The sequence below is a fragment of the Pipistrellus kuhlii genome, unplaced genomic scaffold, assembly GCF_014108245.1.
Source record: "Pipistrellus kuhlii isolate mPipKuh1 unplaced genomic scaffold, mPipKuh1.p scaffold_m20_p_4, whole genome shotgun sequence".
Taxonomy (NCBI): domain Eukaryota; kingdom Metazoa; phylum Chordata; class Mammalia; order Chiroptera; family Vespertilionidae; genus Pipistrellus; species Pipistrellus kuhlii.
In genome coordinates this window covers 71,305,923-71,327,206 of record NW_023425540.1, presented here as the reverse complement: position 1 = coordinate 71,327,206, position 21,284 = coordinate 71,305,923, and the positions used below count along the sequence as shown (strand labels likewise).

At 54.1% G+C, this 21,284-nt stretch overlaps 3 protein-coding genes across 9 annotated transcripts; all 3 read left to right on the top strand.

Moving 5' to 3' along the window:
* Positions 1-65: 65 nt before the first annotated feature.
* Positions 66-7,751, top strand: PLOD3 (procollagen-lysine,2-oxoglutarate 5-dioxygenase 3). 2 transcript variants are annotated; one of them, XM_036410307.2, is made up of 19 exons: positions 66-510; positions 853-944; positions 1,114-1,250; positions 1,356-1,519; positions 1,667-1,779; positions 1,953-2,016; positions 2,406-2,503; positions 2,830-2,931; positions 3,072-3,197; positions 3,534-3,655; positions 3,923-4,027; positions 4,140-4,265; positions 4,555-4,696; positions 4,781-4,894; positions 5,065-5,133; positions 5,879-5,983; positions 6,496-6,642; positions 6,798-6,923; positions 7,307-7,751. In XM_036410307.2, the coding sequence occupies exons 1-19, from the start codon at positions 396-398 to the stop codon at positions 7,460-7,462; spliced, it is 2,223 nt and encodes a 740-aa protein (XP_036266200.1). In that variant the 5' UTR covers positions 66-395; the 3' UTR covers positions 7,463-7,751. The 2 variants fall into 2 exon arrangements, with proteins under 2 accessions (XP_036266200.1, XP_036266199.1); XM_036410306.2 differs by having other exon boundaries at positions 4,555-4,894.
* Positions 7,752-9,863: 2,112 nt separating this feature from the next.
* LOC118703389 (2-acylglycerol O-acyltransferase 2-like) lies at positions 9,864-12,076 on the top strand. 6 transcript variants are annotated; one of them, XM_036410315.2, is made up of 6 exons: positions 9,864-10,015; positions 10,433-10,611; positions 10,733-10,937; positions 11,094-11,268; positions 11,373-11,554; positions 11,836-12,076. In XM_036410315.2, the coding sequence occupies exons 1-6, from the start codon at positions 9,934-9,936 to the stop codon at positions 11,988-11,990; spliced, it is 978 nt and encodes a 325-aa protein (XP_036266208.1). In that variant the 5' UTR covers positions 9,864-9,933; the 3' UTR covers positions 11,991-12,076. The 6 variants fall into 6 exon arrangements, with proteins under 6 accessions (XP_036266208.1, XP_045427109.1, XP_045427106.1 ...); XM_045571150.1 differs by having other exon boundaries at positions 9,879-10,015; positions 10,693-10,937; XM_045571149.1 differs by having other exon boundaries at positions 9,919-10,015; positions 10,490-10,611.
* Positions 12,077-12,429: 353 nt separating this feature from the next.
* On the top strand, positions 12,430-15,216 carry MOGAT3 (monoacylglycerol O-acyltransferase 3). Its single transcript, XM_045571154.1, has 7 exons — positions 12,430-12,695; positions 12,898-13,005; positions 13,091-13,161; positions 13,431-13,635; positions 13,908-14,082; positions 14,667-14,869; positions 14,952-15,216. Exons 1-7 carry the CDS (start codon positions 12,623-12,625, stop codon positions 15,104-15,106), a joined length of 990 nt encoding a protein of 329 aa, XP_045427110.1. The 5' UTR covers positions 12,430-12,622; the 3' UTR covers positions 15,107-15,216.
* Positions 15,217-21,284: the final 6,068 nt, after the last annotated feature.

Below are 21,284 nucleotides of genomic sequence, written 5' to 3'. Positions count from 1 at the left end.
GCAAGGGGTCACTTCCCCTCTCCATGTTTCAGTTTTCTCCGGTGTCTGCGAGCGAGCCGTGGTTGGGCTGCCTGGGACCAAAGTCCTCAGCTGGTGCCCCGGGCCCGAGCCCCCGCCCCGCTTTCGCCTCGCGGCCCAGCGGCCCCTCCGCTCGCTCCGCAGCTCGCCGCGCCCGGGACAATCCTCGCCTTGTCTGGGGCGCCGGCATCTGGAGTTTTCGGTAACCCCCGGCTACGCCTTTTTTCCAGGGCGGAGCCGCAGCCCGGCGCTTCCTCGCTGGGAGCCGCGCAGTAGCCCGGGTCGCCTTCCCAGAGCCCCGCGCTGCGCGGTTCGGCTCCGGGCGCGCAGCGGGCACCAGGCGCGGGCCTGTGCGCGGTCTCGGCCAGCTCCCCGCCATGGCCTCCTGGGGCCCCGGACTCCCGCTCCTGCTGCTCCTGCTGCTGCTGCTGTCGCCGCCTCCTGTGGCCTCGGCTTCTGACCGACCCCAGAGTGGATCCCCTGTCAACCCAGGTGAACCCTCAGGGAGAGCCGAGCGAGCTCGGGGCTGCAGTGCCTGTCCACCGGGGCTGGGGCGAGGAGGCAGCATGGGTGTCGGGGCTCTCCCTCGCCCCGTGCTCTTTAGGACGGAACTGCTCACTGCCGACCCTGAACTACGGGTCAACCCCGTCCTGGATGTCACGTTCTCACTGGGGAGGAAGTTTCCTTGGGGGTAGATTTCAGAGGGAATGGGGAGACAAAAGGGAAGGGACCTTAGCAGAGTCTGAAGGAGGGGAAGAAGACCTGAGAGGAGTGGAGCATGTGGGGCCGTGGGCTGGGTGAGTGTCCCGGGTGCTCATTCCCCGCTGGTAACAGAGAAGTTGCTGGTGATTACCGTGGCCACCGCTGAGACAGAGGGATACCGGCGTTTCCTGCGGTCAGCTGAGTTCTTCAACTACACAGTGCGGGTGAGGAGAGGAAGCCCTCCTGCCGCTAGGGGGGAGGGGGAGGCAGGGGGCGGGGTGTGGTGAAATTCCAACTGGAGGAGTGCCCCAGACTGGATGCCTGGGGTCCCACGGTGAGCCTGGCCCGCTGAATGCCTGCCTGCCTGCCTGCCATGGCGGGTCTCCCCCACAGACGCTGGGCCTGGGAGAGAAGTGGCGAGGAGGTGATGTGGCCAGAACAGTCGGTGGAGGACAGAAGGTTAGGTGGCTCAAGAAGGAAATGGAGAAATACAAAGACCGGGAGGATATGATCATCATGTTTGTGGACAGGTAAAGGGGCTGGGGGTCCGGAGAAAGGGGTGGGGCCAGCAAGAAGAGGGTGAGGGTCCTCACGCTCCCAGTGGCTGTGCTGTTCATCCTCCCCTTCCTTGCCAGCTATGATGTGATTTTGGCTGGCAGCCCCTCCGAACTGCTGAAGAAGTTCGTCCAGAGTGGCAGCCGCCTGCTGTTCTCTGCAGAGAGCTTCTGCTGGCCTGAGTGGGGGCTGGCAGAGCAGTACCCTGAGGTGGGCACGGGGAAGCGCTTCCTCAACTCTGGTGGTGAGTGGCAGAGTGCCGAGGCAGAGGGACCCAGAGTGATGGGGTATGGAGTGTTCCAGGCGCCGGGAGCCCAGAGAGGGAGTGGAGACAGGTTCATGGACCTGGGGAGTCTTGGAGTCAGCTCCCCCCCCCCTCTACCCCCTACAGGATTCATTGGCTTTGCCCCCACCGTCCACCAAATTGTCCGCCAGTGGAAGTACAAGGATGACGATGACGATCAGCTGTTCTACACGCGACTCTATCTGGACCCAGGACTGAGGGTAAGGACGGACAGAGAAGGGGTGACTGACCCCCTGCAGCTCTATGGGATGGCAGGCCTTAGCTGAATGGGAGAGAAGGCGTGAAGAGGCTTTCGGAAAGATGTAAAGGGAAAAGAGTGAGAAATGGTGTCCTACCCCTTCTTGAATTAACTGTTCCATCTTATCCCATCCAGGAGAAATTCAGCCTTAATCTGGACCATAAATCCCGGATCTTTCAGAACCTCAATGGGGCTTTAGGTGAGGAGAAAGGCAATCAGAAGGGAAGGGGAGAGAGGCTGCTGGGGGTCCTGAATTAGGAAGGGGCTCCTGCTGGAATTGGGGTTGTCGTCATCAAGTGTCTGAATGGCTGAGAAAGGTGCTAGCAGTGGTAAAAGCAGCAGCTGTCATACCTAACATCTATGAAACATACTATGTGCCAAGGCCCTGGGTCAAAGGCTTTGCTTCTGTAATTTCTTTAACACAACTAGGCTACAAAGGAGGACTGGGGTCTGCGGTTGTCTGCATGTTACACTGAAGGAGTTCCGCAGGGTGGCATCAGAGTAGCTGGATTCCCCCATATTTAGAAGCACCTGCTGCATGGCAGCTTCAAGAGAAAGCAAGTCTAAATGCTGGCATTTCTTCCCCAGATGAGGTGGTTTTAAAATTTGATCAAAATCGTGTGCGTATACGGAATGTGGCCTACGACACGCTTCCTGTTGTGGTGCACGGGAACGGTCCTACTAAGGTGCCCTATATGGCTCATACCCCCAGCCCAGCCTCTGCCCCAGTAGATCCTGGCCTCAGGCCTGGCCCCCACTCCTGCCCCAATCTTAGTCCCAGCCCCAGCCCCTAATCCCTGTCCCAGGCTTGGCCCCACAACTTCTGTCCCTGCCCCAGACCTAATCCCAGCCCTTCTGAGCCGTTGGTCCTTCCCAGCCCCAGCAGCAGAAATATGAGGAGAGGTTCTCGGCGCCCACTGCTCCCTTCCTTGTTCCCGTCTGTCTGCCCGCCTTCCCTCATCTCTGGTGATGGGCCCCTCTGGCTAGCCTCTCTCCCTGTCTCTTCCAACAGCTCCAGCTGAATTACCTGGGAAACTATGTCCCTAACGGCTGGACTCCTGGGGGAGGCTGTGGATTCTGTGACCAGGACCGGAGGACACTCCCAGAGGGGCAGGTGAGGAGGGGTAGGGCAGGAGAGAGCACGCTGAAGCAGGGTGGCAGAGCTCCTGGAACCCCCAAACCTGGCCAGGTTGTAGAGGACAGAGCACTTGGGAGTGCCAGGCTCTCCTCTGAGCCCTGTCATGTATCTTCCAGCCTCCCCCCCGGGTGCTTCTGGCCGTGTTTGTGGAACAGCCTACCCCGTTCCTGCCCCGCTTCCTGCAAAGGCTGATGCTCCTGGACTATCCCCCCGACAGGATCACCCTCTTCTTACATAACAACGTGAGACCCCCTGACAGTCTCTCCCTGTGGGCCCTTCCAAGGGACCTGCCCTATACTCTGGCTTCTCTTAAGATCGCATAAATCTTTCGCCTTTTACCAAGGGACCTGCCCTGATCAGAACTCCCCTCTGCTTCCTATACTCTGGTCACTCACCACCTTTCCTATCCCATCCGTCAGGTGCCATATCTTCTGTTTTTTCACACTATGCTTATTGTTGGAAATATTACAAATGCGCCCCTTTTTTCTCTCCATTGACGCCCTCCACCCCATCCTTGCCTCCCAAGTGCCATCTTTTCTGCCCTCTCAGCTCCCTCCCCCATTTCCTCCCATCTCCAGGAGGTGTACCATGAACCCCACATTGCCGACTCCTGGCCCCAGCTCCAGGACCACTTCTCAGCTGTGAAGCTGGTGGGGCCAGAGGAGGCCCTGACCCCAGGCGAGGCCAGGGACATGGCCATGTGAGTGAGACCGGGGCAGGGAGGCTCAGTGGGGGAAAGGAGGTGGGAGGTGATGAGGCTGCCACCCACTGCACCACCCTTCCTTCTCCATCCGTCAGTGCTGCCTTCCTGGCCACCATATGTCCTGTCCCTCCCTTGCCCCTCTCTCTCTCTCTCAGACTCGACAACCTGGAGGTCCCAGAGTGAGGGGGAGTTTCGCCCCCTCTGCAGTACCTTCCTCCCCCACCTGCTTCAGTTTCAGCTCCTCTGTCTGTTGGTCTGTCGCAGGGACAAGTGTCGGCAGGACCCCAAGTGTGAATTCTACTTCAGTCTGGATGCTGATGCCGTCATCACCAACCAGCAGGTCCTGCGCATCCTCATTGAAGAAAACAGGTTGCTTGCCCGGCTCAGCCAGAGGGCCCCCAAGTGGTCCCCCGGGGACCCCAGCTCCTTCCCTGGGCACGGGGCCCGCCTTGGCCCAATCCTCACGTCCACCTGTTCACAGGAAGGTCATCGCGCCCATGCTATCCCGCCATGGGAAGCTGTGGTCCAACTTCTGGGGAGCCCTGAGTCCCGACGAGTACTACGCGCGCTCCGAGGACTACGTGGAGCTGGTGCAGCGGAAGCGAGTGTGAGTCCCGCCAGGGCTGCAGCCCCTCTCCTCCTCCCGCCCGGGCCTGAACAGATGCCCCACCCTCTCCCAAGGCCTCAGTCTCAGGGATCTTCTGGTGCGGCTGTGGGTAGAAGCTGGCTGTGAAGGGGGCCACTGGTAGGTTGTGACCAGGAGTGCTTGACAGAGGAAGTGAGATGGCCTCTCAGCTCAGAGAGTGGGGTGTCCCTGATGGAAGGGGCTCCCAGGCTGAACTGGGCAGAATTTTGGGGTCTACCCACCTAGCTGACCCTAGTGTCGGTACCTCCAGGGGCGTGTGGAACGTGCCCTACATTTCCCAGGCGTACGTGATCCGGGGGGACACCTTACGGACAGAGCTGCCTCAGAGGGCGGTGTTCTCCGGCAGTGACACCGACCCAGACATGGCCTTCTGTAAGAGCCTGAGGGACAAGGTGAGCGTGGCAGCAGGGCCCAATGCCAGGGTGCTGGGGGGCAGCCACCGCCTGTCTCCTTCTCACACCCTCTCCCCGCTCCAGGGCATCTTCCTCCATCTCAGCAACCAACATGAGTTTGGCCGCCTCCTGGCCACTTCCCGGTACGACACAGACCACCTGCACCCCGACCTCTGGCAGATCTTTGACAACCCCCTGGTGAGTGGGGGGGCCCGGCTCAAAGAGTGTGAATGGCCTTCACCAGAGGAGGATGCACATGGGCATGACAGCCTGGCAGGACCTGCTGCTGCCGGGGAGGGGCTTCCTGGGTGGGACCAGACGAAGTAAAGAGGACACACGTCAAGGTGTACTCCCCTGCCTCCCGCCAGGACTGGAAGGAGCAGTATATCCACGAGAACTACAGCCGGGCTCTGGAAGGGGACGGACTCGTGGAGCAGGTGAGCCTCACTCCGGATGCCCTGCTGCCTGATGGCTGTCATCCCCGGGGCCCGCCGTCCGATTAGCAGTTTCCAGACTGACTTCCTTCAGGTGCCTGAGGGTTCTCTTCCCTGGGCAAGATGAAGGAAGGGCTGATCCGATAGGCGTTCAGCTCCCCTCCCCAGCATCACTCAGTGAGCCTCTCTTGTCTACAAAATGACATTTTCGTAGAGAAGTTTGAGAAGCGCTGGCCCAGAATCTGGGCCTCCAGGACTCTCCTGCCATGTGTGCTGTGTTCTCCGTGCTGCTCCCATTGCCTCTGGCTCAGACTCTCCTGGCTGAGCCTTTACTGCTGCCCATCCCCTCACTCAGATCCCCATTCTCCTAGCTTCTCTCATCTCCTGGCTTCCCTTTCTTTCTTTCTTTCTTTTTTTTAATATATTTTATTGAATTTTTACAGAGAGGAAGAGAGAGGGATAGAGAGTTAGAAACATCGATGAGAGAGAATCATCTATCAGCTGCCTCCTGCACACCCCCTACTGGGGATGTGCCTACAACCAAGGTACATGCTCTTGACCGGAATCAAACCCGGGACCTTTCAGTCTGCAGGCCGACACTCTATCCACTGAGCCAAACCGGTTTCGGCCTGGCTTCCCTTTCTAAACTTCCTGCTTTTCCTCTCTTTCCTTGGCTGCCTGCCTCCCCCTCCTCGTGTCATCCAGCCCCGTGACTGAACAAGTTGTTCTTCCCCTGCCCTGTCCTTAGCCCTGCCCAGATGTGTACTGGTTCCCTCTGCTCTCAGACCAGATGTGTGATGAGCTGGTGGAGGAAATGGAGCACTATGGTCAGTGGTCAGGAGGCCGGCATGAGGTGAGAGGGGCGGGGGAGGGGAGAAAGGAGGGCCCCTTCCAGGAGGAGGGAGTTGTTGGGTCCGACGGAGGGAAAATAGAATCAGGAGAGCGGGAACAGAGAGTGGTCCCCAAGGGGATGGGCCCACAGGGGTCACAGCCGCATTTATTTATTCATTCATGTATCCATTCATGTATCCATCCATTCATGTATCCTTACTGGGCAGGTCCTCAGTGCCAGCCCCTGAGGTGCCCTGTTGAGTTGTGCAGGCCAAATTCTGCCTTCTCACCTGTGCTATCAGAATGGCATGTGGGAGCCACAGGACGGGCCCTTGGCCCAGGCTTGTGGGACTAAGGGGCTTCACAGAAGAGGTGCCGTCTTAGCTGAGACTTAAAGAGACCATAAGTGTGAGTCGAGCTAAGAAGCGGTTGAGGCTGTTCCAGACGAGGGAACACGGGCTTTCAGACCTGGGAGCAAGAGCAGAGGGGAGGCTGGCACTGCTCTGCCAGGGGCTCAGTGCCCGCCGTCCACAGGACTCAAGACTGGCTGGGGGCTATGAGAACGTGCCCACCGTGGACATCCACATGAAGCAGGTGGGCTACGAAGACCAGTGGCTGCAGCTGCTGAGGACGTACGTGGGGCCCATGACCGAGAGCCTGTTCCCAGGCTACCACACCAAGGTGGGCGCTGCTCCTGCCTGCTCCCTCAACCTCCCCACACCCCAGTCCCAGACCCCTGCAGCCACTCCCACTCCTTGGACAGGAGCTGTCACTTCATCAGGAGAGCCCTAGGACCTGAGGGTCATCTCTCCGCCTCTCTCCTCGTGTCCCCACAGACCCGGGCAGTGATGAACTTCGTGGTCCGCTACCGGCCGGATGAACAGCCTTCTCTGCGGCCACATCATGATTCGTCCACCTTTACTCTCAACGTTGCTCTCAACCACAAGGACCTGGATTATGAGGTGAGCCCCTAGTGTCTTCCCACTTCGGGGCACCACCATGGCATCTGCATGTGTGCCCGTGTGTGTGCGCGCGCACACACACACACACACACACACACACTCCTACTGGAAGCCTGTGTCCACTCCCTACTCACCTGCACACAGCCCTAGGTGCCTTTCCTGCCCTGCACCTTCCCCAGTTATTTTGCTATTCTCTCCTGGGTCACTTCCAGACTGGCTCCTGCCCTCTTTCTCCTGCATCTCCCCATCTGCTGACACCCCAAACCCCCTAAAAAACCCCTCCCTTATATCTTTAGTCTGCCTCTTGTGTCCTTGTATCTGTCTGCCCCCTTTATTTGTCTGCCACCATGTCTATTCACTCTCCTCTTGTGTCCCCTTCCCAGGGAGGCGGCTGCCGCTTCTTACGCTACGACTGCGTGATCTCAGCCCCACGGAAGGGCTGGGGGCTTCTGCACCCTGGCCGTCTCACCCACTACCATGAGGGGCTGCCTACCACGAGGGGCACTCGCTACATCATGGTGTCCTTTGTCGACCCCTGACACTCAACAACTGTGCCACACCTCTCCTGCCATTGTGCCTTCTTATCCTCGCTCTCAGAGGGGGTCTGTCTGGCTCTTCGTCTTCTGAGTGTATGTCCGGTGAGCCTGGGACTGGATGTCTCACCTCGCTCCCCAACCCCCAACGCACAGCCCTCTCAAGAAGCTCCTGGAGCCCCAAGTCCCGCTCCTCAGCCCCCAAGAAAGAGTTCATGGGAGAGAGCTTCTTGGGGTTCCCCATGTGATAACTTATTGTTTCTTAGCCTCACTCCCAATAAAGGAGGATTTGTAACTTTCGAGTCCATTTATTAACTTTCATCTACCTATTGACCTTGCACCCCTCCTGCCACCCAGAGTAGAGAGAGACTAGAGTTACTCTAAAGAAAGAGAACAGAGAAGAGGAAAAGGCAGAAGCAGAATGTGTGGGAACTTGGAAGCTTCCCTGGATGCCAGTTCTCGCTGCCCGTTATTGCCTGAGCTTGGGAAGTGCCAGAGAAGGGTCAAACCAAAAGGACTTCACCGTCAGGGTCTGTTGAAAGCCACCCACTCCTCCCTGAGAGCATCCATCATCACTTGATGGCATCTTTACATGAAAGGCGGGTGGCATATCCCTGAGCTGGGCTCCGGGGACGGTGCTCAGAGAAGGAAGACTCCCTGGAGGCATGTGTCCTATGAGGGAAGGCAGGCAAGGGCCTTACTGCTGCTGCTGAGACCTAAGTTTTTAGTGGGGGGAGGGGGGGAGAGAGGGTAATCAGGAAAGGGAAAGGCCTGCTGCTTCATTCCAAGGAAAGCCTCCTGGAAGAGGAATAGGAAGCGGCCTTGGAAAAGAGACCTCCTGAGAGCAGGTCTTGTTTCCAGCTTCTAAGGGGCCATCAAGCCAAGACCCCTTCACCAGGGACCCGGAGGCCAGCCAGCCACGCCCCTTCAGCTTGGTCTTCGCCAGCCTTGCATCAGCCCATCTTCCCTGAGTTTATCTCCAATTGTTCTCTTGCAGAAGAAGCCTTTTAAAAACCAAACAAGCCTGTTCACCTGTCCCAGGAAATTCCCGCCTCCTACACCTCATTTGCTGTCCACTTTATTCCTGCCTCCTGCCCTGACTCCCGGGAAAACTGCCCTATGAAGCCTGCCTTCCTGGGGGCGGGGCAGGTCACCTGAGTGGGTGGATCACCTCTCCACGAGGACTGAGCGTTTCTCTGGCTGGACTTTTAAGTTCTCTCACCCTGGTGGTGGAAGTGTGCTGAGCAGGGACAGCAGAAAATGCCTCCTGGTGAGGTCCCTGGATGTGGAAGCCGCACAAGAATGGGACAGAAAGGGTGTGCCAACCTGGGCATTGGAAGCTGTCTCCTCCAGGGGGTCCATCCATTTACAAAGCACCTCCCAGGGCTGCCTCTTGTTGCTTACAGTGTAGGGGAGACCTTAATCTGAAAATTACCATAATGGGGGGAAACTATTCTGTGCTAGGAAAGCATGTGACAAAGGCACTTGAAGGGATGGGTGTCAGACTTTCCTAAAGAAGTGACGTTCCCTATGCCAGTGCATTCCATCTACAAGGCCTGACCTCAAGAGAAGCTACTTTACCAGAGCCTAACATATTGGAGTTTTATCAGACCTTACCAAACCTGGAGAAAGAGAAATGTACCGGAACCCCCCTCCCCCCTCTAGTTGCCCTGCCGCACCTGGAGGAGACAGAGAAGCATGCGTGGCGTTCACAGGTCAGGGACACAGGCTCACTGACAGACTGAGGCCTTGGTCACAGGACTGTAGACGCTTCCCCTTCCCCACACCTTACCACCACACCACCAAAGGTCTACTTACTCTATAGTTTCTTTTATCTAGTATATCATGCCTGGCTTTCAACAAAAAAAAAAATCACAAGATATACTAAAAGGCAAAAAGCATAGTTTGAAGAGACAGAACAAGCAACATAACCAGACTCAGATATAGTAGTGATGTTGGCATTAGCACACCTAGGATAAAAAAATAAAAATAAAAGAAGTGACATCCCCTGACCTGGAGAAGGTGCCAGCTCTCACAAGGCCTCTGGTCACGCGGTTGGGTAGGGTCATAGTGACAGTGAGGACTGGCCCCAACTTACTTGGAGGGGTGCCCACGGCTCAGTCCTTAGCTTTTCCCACAAAGCCCTTCCCTCTGTAGCGTCTCTGCACAGAGTCCTAGGCTGCCTAAAGGTTTCCAGGCTGTTCTCCCTCATGTTGGTGGCTCTGGCAAACCCCCCACTTTCCCAGGCCTCTGTTAGCTCTTCACAGAGGTGGGAGGTCCTGACAAACAAAGTCCAAACACCTCCCCCCTGCTCGCTTCCATGAGCTCCAGTAGTGGTTAACCCTTCCTTGCCTGAGTTCATCAGAGCCTAGTGTCCACGTCAGCATGTGGGGCCAGGGGTCAGGGCAAATGGGTTGGGCCCAAAAGTGGCGAGCTTAAGAGCTCCGGGTGGCCCCTGTGCGACTCCCCTCTACGGAATGCCGGCCTCTTCCAGCCGCTTCTGCCGGAGTCTCCAGGTGTTTGCGGTCCTACAATGGCTCTTCCTCTTCTTGGGGCTGTGTGAGTCCCTGAATCCCTGGACTTAACCTCCTCACACACGCCTGAGGCTCTGCTGCCCCATTACAGGGGGGAGGTGGGGCAGGGATCTTCTGGGTCCTTCAAGGACTGAGAAGGAATTAGTTGGGGCAGGGAAGGGAGTGGGCCAGGGGGAGATCTGGGACTTAAATGCCCAGGTCCTGAGACTCCCTAACCTCATGGTCGGCAAACTGCGGCTCGCAAGCCACATGTGTCTCTTTGGCCTCTTGAGTGTGGCTCTTCCACAAAATACCACGGCCTGGGTGAGTCTATTTTGAAGAAGTGGTGTTAGAAGAAATTTTAAAAATTTGGCTCTCAAAAGAAATTTAAATGGTTGTACTGTTGCTATTTGGCTCTGTTGACTAATGAGTTTGCCAACCACTGCCCCAACCCATCCTCCAGCCCAGGTGTGCCTGGCTCTGCTGATCCTTGCACTCCTAAGCCGGGCCTGGATACTAGGGGTCCTCTACCTGGTCTGGCTCTATGGAGACAGGAACACCCCACAGACAGGAGGCCGCAGATCTGCCTGGGTCCGCAACTGGGCCATCTGGAGACACTTCCGGGACTACTTCCCCATCTCGGTGAGGCCCCCCAGGAGCCCCCCGCTGGGGAGGGGACAGATACAAAACAGACCCTTCCAATCATCTCCCCCACACATCCAGTCTCACCACGGGGGCGGGGTGTGTCTCCTCTGCCCCCCAGCTGGTTAAAACCGCAGAGCTGGATCCCTCCCACAACTACCTCTTCGGCTTCCACCCTCACGGCGTCCTGGTCATCGGGGCCTTTAGCAACTTTTGCACCGAGGCCACCGGCTTCTCCCGCCTCTTCCCTGGCTTCCGCCCACACCTGCTCATGCTTCCCTTTTGGTTCCACCTTCCTGTCTTCCGGGACTGCATCATGCTTAGTGGTGAGGAGTGGGGAGCCCGACCTGCTGTCACCTCTGACCTGCCCTCCAGCCTGGGGGCTCCCGGTCCCAGCTCTGCCTTCCCCGGGGCCCTCCCGTCTCTTCTAGAGGCCCCAGGCTCCGGGGCCACTCCTCTCCCAGCCTCTGCCTTCCCCCCAGGTTTGGTGTCCTCAGCCAAGGCCAGCATCGCCTATCTGCTGTCTAGGCCTGGCGGCGGCCAGGTGGCCGTCCTGGCCGTGGGAGGGCCCCTGGAGGCGCTGGAGGCAAAGCCCGGAGCGCTGAGCTTGCGGATCCGGAATCAGAAGGGATTCGTCAAGCTGGCGCTGGAGCACGGGTGGGTGAGGAGGCCGGGAGGGGGCAGGAGCGAGCCGCTGCCCCGCGCGGGGGGAGGAGCGCTGCGCCCGCCCGGCGGGACCCAGGCACGCCTCTCTCCCCCAGGGCCTCTCTGGTTCCCGTCTTCTCTTTTGGGGAGAACGACGTCTTCCAGCAGGTCCCGAACCCCCCGGGTTCGTGGTTGCGGATGGCTCAGGAGGCGCTGCAGCCGCTCCTGAGGTTGTCCCTGCCGCTGTTCCACGGCCGCCTGGGCCCCCTGCCCTTCCGCAGCCACATCTGCACCGTAGGTGAGCCCGGCCGCCCACCCTCGGAGCCTAGTCCCCACCCCGCGCGTCCCCCCGGGCCAGACGGCTCGGTCCCTGGTTGGGGGTCTGAGATCCGGACTCGCCGCTCCGACCTCACCCTCAAGCTGGCCTCTGACACCTGTTAGTGCCATGACCCCTGTTACAGTCCCAGCGATCTCTCTCTCTCTCTCTCTCTCTCTCTCTCTCTCTCTCTCTCTCTCTCTCTCTCTCTCTCTCTCTCTCTCTCTCTCTCTCTCTCTCTCTCTCTCTCATTCCGCCCACAGTGGGGGCCCCGATCCAGGTGCGGCGGAGCCCCCGGCCCGGCCGGGCGCAGGTGGACGCGCTGCACGCGCTCTACGTGGAGCGGCTCACACAGCTGTTCGAGGAGCACAAGGCGCGCTACGGGGTCCCGGCCGACCAGCACCTGATCCTCACCTAGGCGCGCCAGCGCCTCCCATCCCCTCCCCCCCTGCCGCCCCCTAGGACTGTGGATGGGGGTGACATTAAAGGCGGGAACAGACTCGCGGTGTTGGTGTGTTTTTGCCCAGAGGGGAGGTCTGCGCGCTCGCCTCAGCCCTGCCCCACCCTCGCCTCCTCCCAGCTCGGCCCCACTCTGGATCAGACAGTCTCAGGTGGGCTTCTGGGCGCCCCAGTTGATGGGGCCCGGCCCTCTGGCTCTCCAGCGTCAGCTCAGTCTCCTCGCAAGGTAGTTGCCACACCCCCCTCCCACAGCCCCTCGCTCCTCCCAGACCCGCCCTGCAGCCTGCCCAGACGGAAGCTCAAAGATCAACCTGAGAACAGCAGGACACATCTGAATCCAGCCATCTCCCATCCACAACCCCCTCCACACACACACACACACACACACACACACACACACCACAACCTCCACCACCACCACCACCTCACCACCTCACCACCCCAAACGCAATCCCGGAGGTCCAAAAGGCTCGGCCCCTCGGACAAGAAAGCCTTCCCAGACACCTTCTCTCCTGGGGTCCTGGAGCCCTGCTGGCCCAGGGCAGCTCCTGGGATAGGAGTCTCCACCTTCCTGCCGCCCTTGCCCGCACCATGAAGACCCTGAAGAAGCAGTGGCTGGAAGCAGTGGGTGCCTACCAATTCGTGCTCACTTTCCTTTTCATGGGTGAGAAGAGGCATGGGTGGGTGCTTGGGGTCCGCAGGGGGAGAAGGGTCTGGGGCAGTGGCTGGAGTGCCACTTATCTGAGTGCCCAAAGGGCAAAGAGAGGGAGAGAGTATGATCCCTGAGAGTGGAGGAGAGGAACAGCTGGGTGATGTGACTGAGTTTCAAAGGCTAATTCATTTTTACTTTCTCATCTTTCACACAGGTCTTTCTTCATTCCTTCTTGTCTTCTCCCTCCTGTTCACATCCCTCTGGTCATTCTCTGTTCTCTACTTGGCATGGCTCTTCCTAGACTGGGACACACCCAACCGGGGTGAGTGCTGGAAGGGGACCAAGTATGGAGAGATGGCAGCTGGGTGCTTCCAGGGCTCCCTCCACCCATATCTCTCTACCCTAAGGTGGAAGGCGGTCTAAGTGGATAAAGAACTGGACCATTTGGAAACACCTAAGGGATTATTATCCTATCAAGGTGACTGGTTACCCTCCAGAAAGACTCTCTGCCTCCTTCCTTTGCCCTGCCTCCCCCACCCATCCAGCCCTTGAGTGCAGAAGCCTGACCCCAGCTGCCTAAGCTAAGGCAATGGGGCAGGGGGTGGAGTGTTGTTCAAGAGCAGCCCCTCTGTGCCCTTGACCCATCCTTGATCTCTGAAATCAGTTGGGGTGAGGGGAGGTGACACTTTTTACCTGGTGTCCTGACTGCTAGGCTTTCTTCCCCTCGTCCTGCCCAACACCCCGAAGCTGGTGAAAACAGTAGAGCTGCCCCCTGACCGGAACTATGTGTTTGGCTCTCATCCCCATGGGATCATGTGCATCGGAACCGCCTGCAATTTCTCCACCGAGAGCACGGGCTTCTCTGAGAAGTTCCCTGGGCTTCGGTCCTCAGTAGTCGCGCTGAACGGACTCTTCCACCTTCCAATCTATCGAGACTACCTCATGTCCATGGGTGAGCCTCCATGTGAGTGGGAGGAGGTGCTCTCTGGCCGGGACGACCTCCACCCACCTAGCTCAGGGACCTGGTGTGAACACTGGCCAGGGTCACAGTGGACATCAGTGAGTAGCTTGGAGCAAGTGTCCTATGGTGTCCTTGCTGGAACAACACTATAGGGCACAGTGACATGGGCATGGTGGGTAGTGGGGCTGGGAGGAATGGGTAGGCTGAGGGGCAGGGGAGACAAGGAGGGGGTGGTGACTGCTCCCACTTTCTCATGCCTGCAGGAGTGTGCTCTGTGAGCCGCCAGAGCCTGGACTTTATTCTCTCACAGCCCCGGCGTGGGCAGGCCGTGGTCATCATGATTGGGGGTGCCCAGGAATCCATGTATGCACTCTCAGGGGAGCATCGCGTCTTTCTCCAGAACCGCAAAGGCTTCGTACGCCTGGCGCTGAGGCATGGGTGAGAGGGGTGCTGGTGCCCAGTCCGAGGCTGCTTTTAATGGTCAGAACTTCACAGAGCACCTTAGGGTGCACGCTCTCCATCCCCACACACCCGGGACCCTATAGGTTGTTCTGCATCCACACTGGGCCCTATACCCGGAAGGCGCTCATGTCCGTGTTTGAGTGTTTACTCTGTGCCAAGCACTACGTCCACTTTGCAAGCTTCCTCCCACTCCAAGAGAGCCAGGGTCATAATGCATAGAGCAGGGCGCGAAGCCTTCTCTGACACTATCTCAAAGGCAAGACCTTGGGCATGTTTCTTTCCCCTTGAAAGAGTTAATACCTGCCCTGCAATGGTTTGGTTGTAAAGACTAGATGAGGAAATGTATATATGAAGGTTCAGTACACAATCTTTTCTCAGGAAATGTGAGTCCCTTCTTCCAGATTTTTCACTGTAGCCATTGTCATTTGCTTTAAAGGGCTTGGGAAGTGGAATTATGAGGTTTGGGGAGGGTTATGCTGTTCTCTGGGACTCCTATTCTTGGGGTACTCTAAGAGCTGATGGCCTGACTACCCCTCTTCTCTATGGCCCTTCCTTTCCAGGGCCTCCCTGGTGCCTGTGTACTCCTTTGGGGAGAATGATGTCTACCGACTTAAGGTTTTTGCCACAGACTCTTGGCAGTATCTGTGCCAGTCCATCATCAAGAAGTACCTGGGCTTTGCTCCTTGCGTCTTCTGGGGCCGAGGTCTCTTCTCAGCCAACTCCTGGGGCCTGCTGCCCTTCTCTACACCCATCACTACTGTGGGTGAGTCCACCTCTCCAGGGAAGAAAGCCGTCATCAGCTGTGTGGGCACTTCTCACCTCATCTGTCTCCCCTCTCCCTGCAGTGGGCCGCCCCATCCTAGTGCCCCAGAGCCTCATCCCCACTGACGAGGAAGTTGACCACTACCACAGGCTCTACATGAAGGGTCTGGAGCAGCTGTTTGAGGAGCACAAGGAAAGCCATGGTGTCCCTGCTTCTACTCACCTCATCATCATGTAGCCCTGGCCTTGCCCTGCCCCCCAGCTCCTGAGCTTCCAATCCCAATGCACTGAAACACACACTCCTCCCCCCCCCCCGCCCCACACCCACTGCTGGGTCTAGTCCTCCAACAAAAGCTAGTTCTCACCCAGCCGGTGTGCTCCGTGGTCAACCTATGAACCAGAAGGTTACAGTTCCATTCCTGGTGAAGGCACGTGCCCCGGTTGCAGACATGTAGGAGGCACCTGATCAATGATTCTCTTTCATTGATGTTTCTCTTCATCTCCCTTCCCCTTTGAAATCAATAAAAACATTATAAAATAAATAAAAATTAAAAAGCAAAAGCTAGTTCTCTCCCATCACTACTTTATAGAATCAGATGCCTGCAGACCTGATGCTCTTGCTCTGGGAGTTAGCATGCCCAGGCATAATCAGCCCCCATTCTAATGTGCTACAGAATTGCTGCCTTAGATTGGACATGAGAACCCTAAATTCTCCTTCCAGTGAGAGTTAATTCTGTTGCGTGACCTTGCATAAGTCTCTTCCCTTTTCTGGGTCCCTTCTCCCTCTGTTTGGGCGGGTGGCTGCAGGAGGGTTAGGCTTTGAAGGGTAAGCAGGATTTAGGTGAGTGGAGAAGATAGCGTGGATAGTGGAATACTATGAGTAAAAGCTGAGCTTGATCAAGGGGACCTGACAGTATAAAAAGTGAATGATCTTCAGAAGTAGAAAGATAGTTAAGTACATAGCTTGCTTCTCTGTACTTCTTCCTCATCCTTAAAGTTTTCTTGGGATATCAGATGAAGCAAGGATTTGTTTGTTTTTAAAATATATTTTATTGATTTTTTTTACAGAGAGGAAGAGAGAGTTAGAAACATTGATGAGAGAGAAGCATCGATCAGCTGCCTCCCGCACACACACCCCCAATTAGGTGAAGGACCCCTGGATTAGCCAGAGAACATATATACACAACCCATAGACATAGACAACAGTGTGTTGATGGCCAGAGGGAAGGTGGGCTGAGTGGAGGGGGTAAAGAGGAGGAAGTGGGAACATCTGAATAGCATCAACAATAAAAATAAATAAAGAAAAATATCATAAAGATTTAAAAATAAAATTAAAGTTCCCCAAAACTCCATCTCCATCTGATTATATATATATAATTTGTGTCTTTATCAATTATATATAATTGATTCCAGAGGGAGAGGAAGGAAGAGAGAGAGAGAGAGAGAGAGAGAGAGAGAGAGAGAGAGATCAATGATGAGAGAGAATCATTGATTGACTACCTCCACTGGGGATCGAGCCCTTGACTGGAATTGAACCCAGGCCCCTTCAGTCCGCAGGCTGATGCTCTGTCCACTGAGCCAAACCAGCCAGGGCACCAAATTGATTCTTGTCCCAGGAAAGGGGCTCAAGAGTTACTTCTCAACCATTTGCTTGAAAAAATGTGGCATGTAGTCTGATCTGATCCTTTTGGAATGGAGGACCTATTTATTGTATCTTCGTGTCTCAGCCCAGACTTCAGTGTCAGTATCATGTGTGCTTTTCTCTGGTTCTTCCCATGAGGGCAAAAGCACCAACTGGCCACCCAGAGCTGGAGTGTGAGGATTAAGTCACTCTGGGCCTTCCACCAAGAAGACCTCTGTTCTTCTGCTTTCCATGTGAGCAGTGGGTGTCTCTTTCTAGAGTGGTGGGCTTGGGCTGGGTGGTAGGTGAGGAATGGGACCTTTGTGTAGGTTTGGGGCAGGGAAGAGGTGAGTTCATTCTCCATAAGAACCTTGTCTGAAATCCAAGACCAATGAAATCAGGTCAGGGGAGCAGATTGGCCTGAGGCTGGAGAAGAACAGGAGCGGCCAAGAAGCCTAGTTAAGAAATGTGGTTTGCCCAAGAACCAGAGATATGATAAAAAGGACAAAGTGCTTTCAGTACCTGAGAAGCCAGTAGGGCAAGGTTCTCAGGAAAGGTGCCAGGTCTGATCTTAGAGAAAGAGTTGGGTGGGGACATTATCTTCCATGTGGAAACATCTGGGTTGGGGGAAAGATCACAATACAAATCAGAAATGTACAAGAAGATCAAGATTAAGTTTTTACCTCTGGGAGAGAGACTTGGCATGAATATGTGAGTATTGGGGATAGATTATGGCAAGTAGAATGTGTTGCTACTGCTCAATGTTGTGGAAAGATTTTTGGGGCAAGAGATGGAAATGGCAACACTGGACAATGACATGTGTGCCCTTCCATTAATATCCCTCCAGGATCTATTGGGTGAGAGATCAGTGCCATTTCCCTGTTCATCATGCCAGCTTGGCATTCTTATCACTGTGACAGGCCACAGGCAGCCTTCTCCCATCACCATTCACCTCTGAGTGTGCTTTCCTTTCCAGGAAGCCAGCCTAGACTAGGAGGAAGCCCTAGGATTCAGAAATCCCTGCTATGACTCCCAGACTTTCCTGATCTTCCCCAGGAGACCTCTGCTTTCATGCTCAGATCCTAGCCTCACTAAGGCAAAGGTCCTCTGGACCCCATTTTTCCAGTCATCTGGTTTTCTAGCCTTCCCTTACTAAGCATCCATCTTGTGTGGGTCTTGGTCTAAGAGGCTGGAGCTTCATATGGAGAAGAGATGAGAGTTCAGTGTCATGCCCATGTCATACAACTCCCACCAATATGTGCAGACCCCAGACCACAATGTCCAGACAATGGATACAGCTTGCTAGATCACAAGTGAAACACTCAGAAGGGCATTTTGCATATCAATAAACTATTTCCCAGTGACTGCTGTCATATAGGTTCCAACTAAATCTTATATTTGAAGGTGCTCTTGTTTCAGCATTAAGAAAGGTTCAGCAATCTTGAGAAAGGCTGTACATAGATTAAGTAAGAGTCCAGAGATGAAAGATAATTTTGAAAGGCATTGGGGGTCAGAGGTGCCTAGCAGGAGGAGCTAAGTTCTCCTTGTCTCAGGATCCATTGCTTTTTATTAACACAAATTGTCCTAGGGCAAGGTGGAAGCATTGTCAGATTGGGGAATAGCCTATGGCTGTTCAGGTGTTTGGCCAGTAGGAGGCAATAACATGTAGATTAAAATGCCCTGAGCTGTCTGGCAGCAAATAATCAATTTAATGCATCCCTTTCAGGTTTGGGGAAATCCCAACAGGTGATAACATATGTGACTCAGTTGTTGTTGTTGTTGTTTTACCTTTTATTGATATACAACACAGCCAAGAGCACAAATCATATTACAGAGCTTGAATATATATATATATATATAATTTTAGAGAGAGAAAGGGAGAGGGAGAGAGATATATAAACATCAATGATGAGAGAGAATCATTGATTGGCTGTCTCCTGCATGCCCCACACTGGGGATCGAGCCCAAAACCCAGGCATGTACCCCAACTGAGAATAGAGCTATGGCCTCCTGGTTCATAGGTCGATGCTCAACCACTAAGCCATGCTGGCCAGGTGAGTTTTGTTTTTAAATTGATTTCAGAAAGGAAGGAAAAGGGAGAGAGAGAGAACATCCATGATGAGAGAATTATGGATCGGCTGCTTCCTGCATGTCTCCCACTGGAGATTGAGCCCACAAACCGGCATGTGCCCGTGACCTGAATCGAACCTGGGACCTTCCAGTTCGCAGGCAGACGCTCTATCCACTGAGCAAAACCAGCTAGAACCACAGCTTGAGTTTTTACACACACAGCGTTATTTTGGCAAGTGAATATGATGCATACAAGCTCATAAGACAGCTGCACAAAGGTCTTTGTGTTAAGGTTAAGGAAAAGTGTCATCTACTGGCTTCCCACCACTCTGTACTCTGAATTTCTCTGCTGGGGGGGGGGGTGGGCGGGCTGCCCACAATGCAGCTGGGAAAAAATATTTGAAAGCTTTTTTGAAGAAGAGAAAGGCCAGCTCTTCAAGGGCTGAGGTAGGGAGGAGCCCTCAGAAGCAATAAAGGAGTTGACCCAGCAGGCCAGAGGAAATTAGGACAGGTTAGATATCACTGCAACTGTTTTGGAAGTTCCAGACTAGACAATGAAAATCCTGCTAGAGTTGGATTTGAGCCCTGTGCCATCTCTATTCACCCTAATGTGCTTTGGGACTCCAGCCATAACTTCTCAGAGGTGGGTTCCTCTCCAGTCCTTCTGCTAGTCCTTCCTCCCGAGCCTCACCCCTGTGGGTCCTTTCTACCTGCTAATCCCTCTGGCTCTGAAAAGTCATCTTATCTCATCTACATATCCAATGAGCTCTGTATCCTGAACTGTCTGCTGCCACCAGAGGTTATCATTGCCCAGTTACACACTGGAGATGCTAGAATCACCTTTGCCTCCTTCCTCTCTCCCCACCTTCCAGAATCCCATTCAGATTTCCTGGCCTCTTCTGTTTTCTTTCTAAGCAATTTTTAGCTTCTTCCTTCCCAACCCTCTCATGGATTCCCTCTGGGGCCATTCATCAGAGATCAGAGGTCTGCTCATTCCCAACTGCCCTCCCCTCCTCGTCTGATCAACCCTAACCGCCTTTGTCTAGGCTCCGCCACCATGGCTTTGTCTGGAAGGTCTCCGGGTCTAATTAGCATATTACCCTTTTATTAATATAGATTATTTGTTTTGTTTTCAGGATTGAATTGTATGAGTTCTTTATAAATTTTGAATATTAAGCCCTCATTGGATGTATCATTGGTGAATATCTTCTTCAGAAGGTTGACTTTTCATTTTGTTGATGTTTTCCTTTGCTGTGTAGTCCCATTTGTTTCTTTTATTTAAAAAATATATATTTTATTGATGTTTTTACAGAGAGAAAGGGAGAGGGATAGAAAGTTAGAAACATCAATGAGAGAGAAACATAGATCAGCTGCTTCCTGCATACCCCCTATTGGGGATGTGCCCACAACCAAGGTACATGCCCTTGACTGGAATTGAACCCAGGACCCTGCAGTCTGCAGGTGGACTCTATTCATTGAGCCAAAACACCTAGAGCTCCTCTGGATTCTTAACTGCCACATGTGGGTGTGGGGACAGCCTATTTTGCATCTCTACACTTTCTACCAGTCTCGATGTGGCTTTTTCTTTATATCTTTAGTTATAGGACTTCTGCTAGACTTCAGATGGTTATCCAGGTTGGTTGTTGTATAATTTAGTTGTAATTTTGGCTTGGTCATGGAAGGAGGTAGGACAGTGCAGGATAGTGTCCTACTCCATCATCTTGATCTGAACCCTGTTAGCCCCAATTGAGTGATCTTTGATAATCAGTCTGGCCTCACTCTCCCTAATGCAGAAAAAGATTGAAATAATTCACTCATTCATTTGTAACATACTTATTAAGAATCTGTATGTGCCAAGGCCTGAATTAAGTGCCAAATAACTTAGTTCAATATGTAGATAACTGTGATGTCAACCCTGTTCTAAAAAAGTTTATGGTCAAGCTCAGTGGTTTTCCAGCTTCTTATTCCCTGATTCATGAAGTTCCTAGCATTTTGACAGTCCTGAAAGAATAATAAACAATAGAGTCTTCAGTTGAATTCCATAGTACAAACTGTAATACACCACATTTGAGAATTGCTTATCCAGTTGGCTAGATAATACTATCTACCATTAATTAAACTTCTATGCTATGCCAAGCACTTTTCAAACATTATCTTATTCAATCTTTACTGGAAGTTAGGTACTACCCAATATGTCCTCTTTACAGATGAGGAAACCATGAGTCACCAGTGAGTGTGTGGCATCTGTAATACCGGATGATTCTTCAGTGCTATAATTCTGCATAAGGCTTTTAGGCACTCTGGCTCTGTGACTGTGGGCCAATAACTTAATCCTTGATCTTTGGTCTCCTTCCTACATGCAAAAGGAGCTTGGCATGCTAGAGTATAAGAGATAGCCAGCTCAGTTCCTGTAAAGCACTTTTATGTCTTTTATTTCACTGCTCCCATTCAAGGGCAGATGTTCCATACATAGCTGCAGATATCCTGGAAAGTTAAGACTTGACTTGTAGACTGGGGAGTTGCCCAGGGATAGGAGGAGCAGTCACTGTATCAGGAGGGGGGAAGGGGACTAAACATTAGTAGCAGGGGGGTCAGAAAGAACAGCCAAAACTCACAAATCTAGAGAAGGAATTCCTAGTCTCTAGAATCCCGAGAGGCAACAGTGTTCAGAAGGTCCGGGAAGAAGATCCAAGGTGGTCCATTGTGGGGAAATAGCGGGAAAGAA